General features: G+C 34.7%; 1 protein-coding gene across 1 annotated transcript in view; it reads left to right on the forward strand.

Moving 5' to 3' along the window:
* Positions 1-11,549, forward strand: part of LOC106878285 (aspartyl/asparaginyl beta-hydroxylase) — an 89,350-nt gene that overhangs the window by 35,077 nt on the left and 42,724 nt on the right. The window contains exons 2-3 of the mRNA XM_052966803.1: positions 6,059-6,340; positions 10,822-11,540. Coding sequence (XP_052822763.1) covers positions 6,059-6,340; positions 10,822-11,540 — 1,001 coding nt within the window. The remainder of the gene's footprint in view (positions 1-6,058; positions 6,341-10,821; positions 11,541-11,549) is intronic.

Below are 11,549 nucleotides of genomic sequence, written 5' to 3' on the forward strand. Positions count from 1 at the left end.
TATATATATATATATATATATATATATATATATACAGAGAGAGAGAGAGAGAGAGAGACGCACACACATACACACACACATTTTATTTAAAATTTGGTGTAACTGTCAATGCCAGTATGGCTGCCAATTTCACCATCTATCAGTTCATTCAGTAATGATATTAATTCAATTTTCATTTTGTTAATGTTGATATAATAAGGATTAAAGATATTTATTTCAAATAATTCATAGATTATCCTTGATGTATCTATATTTATGCTTCTCTATACAAAAAAAATATATATATTTTAAAATTTAAGCAGATAAAAGCATTCTTCTCTCATTTCTTATCTAATCTAATATGAATCCAATGAAGATTCATTAATATCTTTACACAATCAATTGATAGCTTGGAAAACTTCTTAAATACTTGGCCATATCTATGTCTCACACATGCAGACATTCTCATTTAATATATGCATACAGTCTCTCATGCACACACATACACTCTCACTTGTGCATACATCAATTCTCTCTCACTTTCTCTGTGACAGACACATATACAATCTCTGTCACTGCATATGTAGTCTTTATTTTTCACACACATACATATTATTTACATATATTTAAATTTTTTTCTTTCTTAGACACACACATGTATGCAGTATTTTGGAAAGATATTTGATCTACTTATCAATTTTTTTTTTTCTCATAAACAAAATTTTATCTCTGTCTCTCACACACACACATACACACACACACACACACACACACATGCATACTCACAAATATGCACAACTGCACTTTCTTTCCTTCACAAACTTCCTGTCCCTAACCCCTTCATTTTTTACTCAGTTTTTCTCAGATTCTTGTCTCTACCTCTACCTTTCTTTCTCAATTTCTCACATATACATAAGTGAAATATTTGACGTTTTTTTTAAGTATCTTTTCTCATCTATCAGTAAAGTGCATCTGTGTGATAGCTCTAAGCAAGCCTTCATATTTTACATATATTGTTGTTGTTGTTGTTGGCACTCCATCGCTTACGACGACGAAGGTTCCAGTTGATCCGATCAACGGAACAGCCTGATCATGAAATTAATGTGCAAGTGGCTGAGCACTCCACAGACACGTGTACCCTTAATATAGTTCTTGGAGAGATTCAGCGTGACACAGTGTGACAAGGCTGACCCTTTGAATTACAGGCACAACAGAAACAGGAAGTAAGAGTGAGAGAAAGTTGTGGTGAAAGAGTACAGCAGGGTTCGCCACCATCCCCTGCTGGAGCCTCGTGGAGCTTTAGGTGTTTTCGCTCAATAAACACTCACAACGCTCGGTCTGGGAATCAAAACCGCGAGTCCACTGCCCTAACCACTGGGCCATTGCACCTCCACATTTCACATATACTGATATGCAAAAGTGTGTTCAAAGTTGCTGGTTGAGTGGTGGTAGTGTTGGTTAATTGCTTTACTTGTTTCCATTTTGTTACTACCAGCTAGTCATATGCCAGCAAGTTTGATTCTACATAGTTGCTTGACCTGTTAGAAGTAGAAACCAAACACCCTTCAAATTACACCATGCTAGATATATTGGGTAACGTGGCATTGGATATATCATACCTAGAAGAAAAAAATGGAAAGTTCACAATCAGAATGTTTTTTATCATAAATCAGTTTGGTGAGGGATGACCTATGGTTAAATTACAACTAGCCAACCAAATAAGATCCAAGGTGTCTGGAAACATTCAGAAATGACACACTAATAAATCAATGCCACCTTCTTTACTATTTTAGAGATATTTGTTACTGTCAATCATTATTCATTGTTGGAGACACATACATGTGGCCACTGAGATCAAAGCCCTGTGTATGCAAGTGGGCATAGGAGCACTAAAGTGGATACTATTTTGTGTTGCATTTTGCTGGCAACCACAAAGAGATGGGCACTGGTCATCTTTAATGTACTTGTTGTTATCCAGTTCAAATCCTGCTGAAGTTAACTTTGCTTTTCATTCTTTTGAGAGTCAAAATAAACTAAGTCAAGAACAAGGGTAAAACCTTGTACTTGACTATTACTTATATCAATTAATTACCCCCCCCCCCCAACAATTGCTGACCTTATGCCTAAATTTAAAAACATTATTGATAAGGCTGCAAACTGGCAGAAGTTTTATCGTGCCAGATAAAATGTTTTGCGGTATTTCTTCTGACTTTACATTATGAGTTCAAATGCCGCTGAGGTCAGCTTTGCCTTTCATCCTTTCAGGGTCAATAGAATAAGTACCAGTTGAACACTGGAGTCGATGTAATTGACTAGTCCCTTCTCCCCACCCAAATTTCAGGCCTTGTGCCTATAGTAGAAGGACCTATTATTATTATTATTATCATCATCATCATCATCATCATTATTATTATTAAATACTTGGTAGATTGAGGCAAATTTCTACTCCATCCCCTGCTACACCTCCATGTTGCTGGGGTGTGTGCAGCATTGTGTGTTCTTTCCTGTTGTTGGGAGTGTGCAAACTATTTCTGGTACTGTAGTGTGCTAGTTTTTTTTTTCCTTGAGGTATGGTGCTATCTTTTGTTGTGTTCTTGTATTGTGTGTTGAGTGTGTAATGCTTTGGTTTTCATGACTTAATGGTGGGAGTTTATTTCACTGGGTAAATGCAATATAGAGTGTGTCTTCTATTTGTAGGCTGTTTTGTTTAGGTTGCATTATTGGATTGATAGTGTCTTGCATAAGATATGGGCTGTTCTTAGCAGGGCTATTTTTTTGGATAGTGTGTAGTGTTGAGCATCCAGGTATAACTTCTACATTTTTGTTCATATGATTTTTTATCACATTCAATACTCCAATTATTATTAGTATTGTTTTTACCTTTGTGCCCCACATTTTGAACACTTTGATTTTGAGGTCTTTGTACTTCAACAATTTCTCCACTTCTTTTTTGACAATATTTTCATCAGAAAGGACTGCAATGTCTATCAGTAAGCAGGTGTTTTTTTCCCCAATCCTTGACTAATATGTTTGGGTGATTAGCTTTTTTTTTTTTTTTTTTTTTTTTTTTGTTGGTTTGATCCGGCATATCCCAAATGATTGTGGTCTGGTCATTGTCTTGTACCTTGCTTAGCACATGCTTATACCACCTGCTGTTAGTTTTATTATTATTATTAAATCTGGCAGCACTAGTTGGACATCTGACAAAATAATTTGTGTTATTTAGTTGCATCTCTTTATATTGGGAGTTTAAAATCTTTCCGAAGTTAATTTTTACTTTTCATCCTTCTGTGGTTGATAAAATACCAGTCATGTACTGGGACTGATTTCATTAACTGCTCTATCCACTCAAATAAGCTATGGTTATGAGCTTCATTTAAGAATTGCTATTATTAAGGCAAGGCAAGCCTCTGCACATAGGCTCCATCATCATCATCATTGTTTAACATCTGTCTTTTATGGTGGCATGGGTTGGATGGTTTGACAGGAGCTAGCAAGCCAGAGAGCTGCACCAAGCTTCACTGTCTGTTTTGGCATGGTTTTTACAGCTGGATGCTCTTTCTAACACCAATCACTTTACAGAGTGGACTGGAGGAAATATAGATAACTGGTGCTGCACCCACTATCTCAAGATACCACTCACTTTCTGCATTTATCTAGCTCTTGTTATACATCACACTGTCAACTCTATCATCTCTTGTGCTGGTGTTATGGTGCATGAAGTGCATTCAGTTAAGAGCGAGATCAAAAGGTTTTCTTAATCTTGTCAAAAACATGATACCTTATGAAGCACTAGTGCCTCAAAAAAATTTACCCAGTACACTCTGCAAAGTGGTTAGTTTTGGGAAGAACATCTAACTTCAGAAACCAAGCCAAAATTGTAACTTGTGAGCAAAATGTAATTTTCTGATCCATCTAGAAGAGCAGCAATGATTTGTCCAACCCATACCACTACAGCATGAGGACATAAAACGATTATTATTATGATGAAGACTAAAAATATATTAGTTTAGATTCAAAAACTAGAACAGTAATGACCATACATGGAGCATTACAGTCCAACAGTAATGATTTTGTATTACCATAAAATAGGAAATAGTTGTAAAAACTGCATACAGATCAAAGAAAATAGCACAGATTGGTACATAGTTAATAGTGTGCAATTGATTTTCATTCAACCATGGTAGTGGTTGAATATATTCTTAAGTCCACCAGTTCGTCAATCGCAGCAGTTTCCAAGTTTCACCACTAATTCAGTTCTCAACTAAATTGCAAACTGTTAACAGTTTTAAAGAGGACACCTCCTCAGCTACACTTTGGCATAAATAGTTTGAGATTTGGTTCAGTAGAAAAAAAGTTACATCAAAATATGCGACCTCAAGGGAGTAGTAAGGCACCTATTCACCTTCAATTAGCATAAACTTTTTAATTTTAAAATAAAAGTATACTTTTCTTAGGCTTAAATGATAGTTATGGGGTGAAATGCCACGAAATTTCATGTCAGTAAGAGAGTAAGGAAGTAACACTTAGCAATAAGAATAATAAAGAATATATTGCTAAAATGAATGTTTACATTCTAAGGTGGCGAGCTGGCAGAAACGTTAGCACGCCAGGCGAAATGCTTAACGGTATTTCATCTGCCACTGCGTTCTGAGTTCAAATTCCGCCGAGGTCGACTTTGCCCTTCATCCTTTCGGGGTCGATAAATTAAGTACCAGTTACGCACTGGGGTCGATATAATCGACTTAATCCGTTTATCTGTCCTTGTTTGTCCCCTCTGTGTGTAGCCCCTTGTGGGCAGTAAAGAAATAGGTATTTCGCCTGTGTCTACATTTTGAGTTCAAATTCTGCCGAGGTCGACTTTACTTTTTATCCATTTCGGATCTATTCAATTTGTCGTACAGATTATTTAATTTTTTTTAACACTTTGAAATTTCTGATACTGGTATAATGTGCCACATCCAACAGGGTTTTCTCTTAACGTTTTTGACAAAATTTTGTATTTTAGAAGTTATTTCGTCACAAGTTACAGAGTGACAATGGACAAATTCGTGTTTGATAAGTGCCATTACATGAAACTCTCAGCTTTTGACTTACTCTCTAACTTCTGTTGATGATATATATGCATGTTATACATATGTGTAAAAAAATCTCATCACACAATCAAACCAATGAAAGAGCCTCTACCTGGTTGCTCGACATGATAAAAATAGCAGCCAATGTATCCCCCTACCCAGTATTTTATAAGGTAAAATCCTAAATTATTAATTGACACATTATTAATTATCTTATAACACCAATGCCTGGAAAAATCATGGATTACATGGAAAAATGCGAGCATGAAAAGTAATATTCTTAAGATTATAAACCTGGAAAAGTACAGGACGAGTTATTACACCTGTAAAAGTATAGGACAAATTATTACTTCAAGTAAAGTAAAGTAAAGAATAAGAAACTTTTTACTTAAAATATTGCAGCTAAAATTAAAATTTGAGTATTAAAAAATACTTTATTATAGTTTACAAATAACATTATACTTATTTAAGTAGAATTTGTCTAATTTACTACCTTAAATACAGAAAAAAGTGACTAATTAGACAAACTTACAAATTAGCTGAACAGTTTTGTACAATAAATTTAAAAGATGAGAACTGCAAAGGGATAAATTAGAAGAACTGGCATTCTTTGCTGCAATATTTTAAGTAAAAAGTTTCTTATTCTTTACTTTACTTGAAGTATTAGTTTGTCCTATACTTTTCCAGGTGTAATAACTTGTCCTGTACTTTTCTAGGTTTATAATCTTAAGAATATTACTTTTCATGCTCCCATTTTTCCATGTAATAAAAGAGATTAGTAAATCAGAAATATTTAAGACTGAAGACACAAAGAATAGTCAAAATCTTGAAATTACAGGGTGGATTTGACAAGACACTGATGAAAGGATAGATATGGGAATGATGGATATATGTGTGGATGTGAATATCCATACATATGCATGTATACCTGTACATATATATACCTTAAGATACATTTATCCACATGTTTAATTTTAAAACAACTTTTTTTTGTTTTCTTTCAGATAACACAAAGAAAGAAAATACAAAGAAAGAAAATACAAAGAAAGAGAACACGAAGAAAGAGAATGGAAAGAAAGATCATGTGAAGAAAGATAATATAAAAAAAGATAATATAAAGAAAGACAATATGAAGAAAGACAACAACAAAAAAGAGAGCAAAAGGTCTCAAAAGAAAAAATCTGGTGTCTGCTCAGTGCTTGGCAAATTCTTGCTTGTTATTGTGCTCTGTTCCTCAGCATTTGTCACGTTATACCTTATGAATGATAATGTCCGTGATATTGTTGGTAAGTAATTAAAACTTATTTTTGGTGCTCTTGTTTGAATTGATAATGTATTGTGTTGGTAAAATTGTTGTTTTTGTTGATGTTGTATAACCTTTGCATCAGCCTCTTTATTGTTACTGCTACTGCCATTGTATAGATATAGTGACCCCAGTTAGTCTTGCTTGAGCTGAGCTATAATTATTGTTGTTGAGGATTAGTGACTCTAGTCAGTCATGTTTGAAGAAATCTATAGTTTAAGGGTAGCCAACTGAACAATGAGGGAGCATCTTGCAAGTTTGTACTCTGAATATGCTGAAACTGTTTCAGAAGAAAGATACCTTTAAATTATGATTACATTTATCTACTAGAGAGAAAAGTATAATTTAAACAACATAACCCAGTAAGATAAGGTGTGGTTATATACAGATAACTGAATGTTATGTATTGTGTGATAAAATCTATAATTACTCCGAGTCACTTTCTGTCAGAACTACACCATATTCTGTATACAACAGAATTTCTTTATAAAGTATATATTCCTAAACAAGACAGCATGTCTTTTTAAGTTAACCAGTTCTTATAAATGTTCAATCAGACTTAAAATTATGAGTATATTTCCTGATTTCATGCGCTTATTAACTTGGGGTTTAAACTCCTAAAATATTCACAGTTTACATATTGTATGTACATACAATCAATCAGGTATTATACGTGCTGTATTGTGTAATATATACTTAGTCTTTGTCATTTTCGTTCAAGCAGTGTTACATTCTGTTTATAATGATCATCATCATCATCATCATCATCATCGTTTGATGTGTACACTTAAATGAGAGTGCAATGTAACATAGGTTTACTGGACAGGTCTAAATGATCTTGAATTTGCATTAGTCTTCCTAATCAAATAATCTTAACAACAAAACCAGTATGTCTGCATATACATAAAAGATTATGTTGTATACTGTGTGGTATAATTTATGATTAATATAGACTAGTTTGTGAGTAGCGACTGGATTGTTAAGGTACCACTAGAGAATCCGTGGCCAGGTAGGATATTTGGTGATCAAGCAGTCTAGCTAACACCATTTCTTATCAAGTATACCTCAGAGAAGATTTGGTCTCAGCACCACCAAATAAAATACTTGTCAGGTGTAATGCTGAAGCATATATTGTGCTAATAGAAAGTTTTGCAGCTCTGTATTCCATTTCATCTATAATTTTGTCAGTCTGACTGTCATCAATGGACATGATGTAAGTGTTGCAGAGATTTGAGAGAGATTTAATGGAAGAGGTTTCTTTAAAACAAATGTAGTAATGTTGAGTCTCATTATCAGACGTCTTTGAAGATTTCATTGTATAATATGTTTAGTCAAATGAGGCTGGCATGCAGGTTCTCCCAGTTAGTGATACTTATGTGTATAATGTTCAATTAAATGTCTGTAGAAAAACATGGCAGTGAGGGAGCTGCAGCTCTGAGGAGGAAGGATTATCAGAACAGATCTAGTGGCAAGATACAATGTAATGATAGAAGAAGAGTATGCCAGTTGGTCTTAACTAGAGGGATGTAATCATTGAAATAATAGAAGAAACAGTGTGAGTCACTGTTTGTGTATTGGTTAATGATATAAGCAGATTGGATACTAACTGGTACAGTCAGTTCAGTGTAGCAAAGAATACAGCCTGAGTGGTATGGTAGGAGTGTCAGGACCAAGAAGAGTGTGCTATGAATGTAAAAAAAAAAGCATTGATGACTGGAATAGTTTGGGGAGCAGTAAAAACAGCTAACATAAATTCAGAGAAAAATGTGGTAGAATGAGACATTAAGTGTTCAAGTAACTAGAAGTCTTTGTTTCTAATATCCAGGTAAAAGAGTTTGAATGGTGGCGACAGTAGATTCTCTGAGTGCAGACATCACCTTTTATATTGTGAGTGTTGCCTGAACAGTAGAGATGTAATAGATATGGGATGGGAATTTGTGTCAGTGAGAAATACAATTTGCTGTTTGGATGTTAGGAAGAAGTAGCATGTAGAAGTAGATCAAGGTTGGACACAGAAATGAGAATTAGCCTAAGGTTTGATTATATCCTTTGTATTTGGAGGCTTTGCCTAATTTTGGGGTTAGTTGAAAGAGGAGAGGTGGAAACTAGGGCTCAGGAATTGTCATTTTCCAATCCATCTACCTCTGTAAGAACAGTTTAAAGTCAGTTGTAGATGGCCCTCTAGAAATACTGTGGTTGCTGGGGTACTTAAGAAGATAATACAAGATTATTCACCTAAGAAAGGGCAGCTTCCAAAGACATTACCTACCTGCTCTGACACCATTTCACTTTAACATACAGTGACATTACACAAGGAAAGGTGCAGCTGAAAAGGTATGTTGAAAGACTGAGGTAGTGACTCAAATGCTTGTAGCAAAGTGAACTTTACTTGCAGTGCTCAAAGGCCATTTCCTGTTGTTTTTCCTAGTCTCCCTTCTTCGAATAATATAAGGACTGGGGTGTTTTATTGCGGTATGAATACTAGAAAAGCTATATTATAGGACTGAATCCCATTTTCTTGTGCTGATCATTTTCATAATGATATAACAGTCAGAATTTTTTATTGATGACTCCCATACTTTAAGGGTTAAAATTTAATATGTGGTTTAGCTTCAGGTCAGCTCAGATCAAAAATACTCTAACCTTAACAATTCCATCTCATTGTATACCCAAAACTGCATTAGTCTCAGTTTTCATTTGGTTGGCTTTAGAAAGAGCATCCAGCTGTAGAAACCATGCCAAAGCTGACACTAGAGCTCTGCACAATCTGGTGGCTTGCTGGATTCTGTGAAACTGTCCAACCCATGCCAGCATAGAAAATAGATGTTAAGTGATGATGATGATAATGAATGTCTGTCATTTGGTAGTGTATGATGTAAGGAAGATTTGCCTCTGTTTCTACCTGCTTAAGTGCCCTCATAACGACTTCTTTCAACATACATAATAGTTGCAATGTTTTGGCTGTTGAGCAAATATGATCAAAGATGCCTTGTTTTGTATGTCTGTAACTACATTGCCCAATGTGTCCTTCCATTTTGTAAAATTGGAATGTGATTTGAGAAAGTTTTAGCTGCTATTTCTAACAGGTCAAACAACCATTATTGACTCAAAACCTAATGTTTTATCTATAAATATTCCAAACCATTATATTATATATGCGTATTAGTTGAAACACAGTATATCGTTGATTGAAACCAGTCAGTTTTGATCAACATGCTATATGAAACTGGTCAAGTAATTATGTAAATTGACATTAGCTCTAATCAGATAGTGCTCTGATCAAAGACTTTTTCAATTCTGATATTCCAATCTTTACTTGAAGCATAACGTATCCAAAGCTAAATTATTTGATGTATCCCTCCCTCATTGGCTTAAAATCCAATAAAGTAATATGTATGTAGTAGCTGAAACCTAGTATAATTTATATATGTATCTTAACCCTTTAGCATTCAGATTACTCTGTCAAATGTAAATCTTTTTTATTCACATTGTTTTGAATTAATCATGCATTTATCTTGTGGCTTTGAGATTTCAGTGATGTAATTGTTTATTTTTAGAATGACACTATAGGATAGGTATGAGGGGCTGGATATTATGGCCAGTTTGAATATGAAATGTGTAGAATATAACAGCTGGATATGACCAGTTTAATGCTAAAGGGTTAAGTTAAAATATCAAGTGTTTTAAGTACATATACACAATTACCCATATTGTAGTTGTTGTTTAGGACCAGATCAGCTATAATCAAGCAGACTTATGAACCAGAACCTAGTCAAGATTTAATGTACCCAAAAACCTTACTATCCAATGTGCCCTTCTTTTGTAAGCCAGTAGGATGAGCTTTGAAAAACATCTGGCTGCTTTGCTCTTTCTAGCAAGTCAAGCAACTGTGTGGAAGTTCCTTTATTGGCTCAGTGTCATTGAATAATAGGTATTATGTCATATAAAGTGTGGTTTCATGCTATATGTTGTGTGATATATATTGAGTTATGTCATTTGTAGTGTGGTGTTATGTCACATGTGGTATTCTGACATATGTAATGTTATATTATTATATGTAAGATATATCAAATGTACTGTGATATTGTGTCATAATTGTGTTGTATAACATCATATGTGTATAGTAATAATTGTTACATTTATTACATTTCTTTGTACCATTTGTCATAGAATAAGAATTTCTTACAAAGTCTGCTTCATTTCTCAGTTATAATTTATTCACTTAATATTGCTAATTTCCTTGAGAAACACAATGAAAATTACAGTTTCATTTTCTATTTTTCTATATATTTCTGACATTATGTCCTATGTAAGAAAATATTACCAGTTGTGATTTATACAATGTGTTCCATAAGTCTGTAAGATTTTCAAATATAATTGTGTTTAAAATGCTGTCTTATTTGTGGGACACATTGTATTTCATTTTTTTTCTTTTTCTTTTCTTTCTCTTTTTGTTTCTTTCAGATCCCTATATTGAAAAAGCAAAGACAGTTTCAGATGCCTACATTGGAAAAGCTATGTTAACCCTGTTTCCAAAAAGTGATGCGCCAGACACTGATACTCCAGAAGAAAAAGTGAAAGAATCTTACCCGTTAGAAAATGATTTTATTGATGATGGTGAAGGAGAATTACAAGGCAATTTACCACCTCCTGATACAAAAGAATCTGGATCTTTGGGTGATGACAAGTTGAAAGAAACTAAATCACAAAAAACTGCTGAAGCAATGAAAGAAACAACTGAAAAAAGTCAAAAGGCAGCAGAAAAGGCTAAGAAGGCTGAAGAGGCCAGAATAGCAGCAGAAGAGGCTAAAAAAGCTGAAGAGGCCAGAATAGCAGCAGAAGAGGCTAAAAAAGCTGAAGAAGCCAGAATAGCAGCAGAAGAGGCTAAGAAAGCTGAAGAGGCCAGATTAGCAGCAGAAGAGGCTAAAAAAGCTGAAGAGGCCAGAATAGCAGCAGAAGAGGCTAAAAAAGCTGAAGAGGCTCGACAAGCAGAAGAAGCCAGAAAAACTGAGGAGGCTAAAAAAGCTGAAGAGGCTCAACAAGCAGAAGAAGCCAGGAAAGCTGAAGAGGCTAGACAGGAAGAAGAAGCTAGGAGAGCTGAAGAGGCTAGACGGGAAGAAGAGGCTACGAGAGCTGAGGAAGAGGCCAGAAGAGCTGCTGAAGAAGCTAGACGGGAGGAAGAGGCTAGGAGA

The sequence above is a fragment of the Octopus bimaculoides genome, chromosome 3 (genome assembly GCF_001194135.2).
Source record: "Octopus bimaculoides isolate UCB-OBI-ISO-001 chromosome 3, ASM119413v2, whole genome shotgun sequence".
NCBI lineage: Eukaryota > Metazoa > Mollusca > Cephalopoda > Octopoda > Octopodidae > Octopus > Octopus bimaculoides.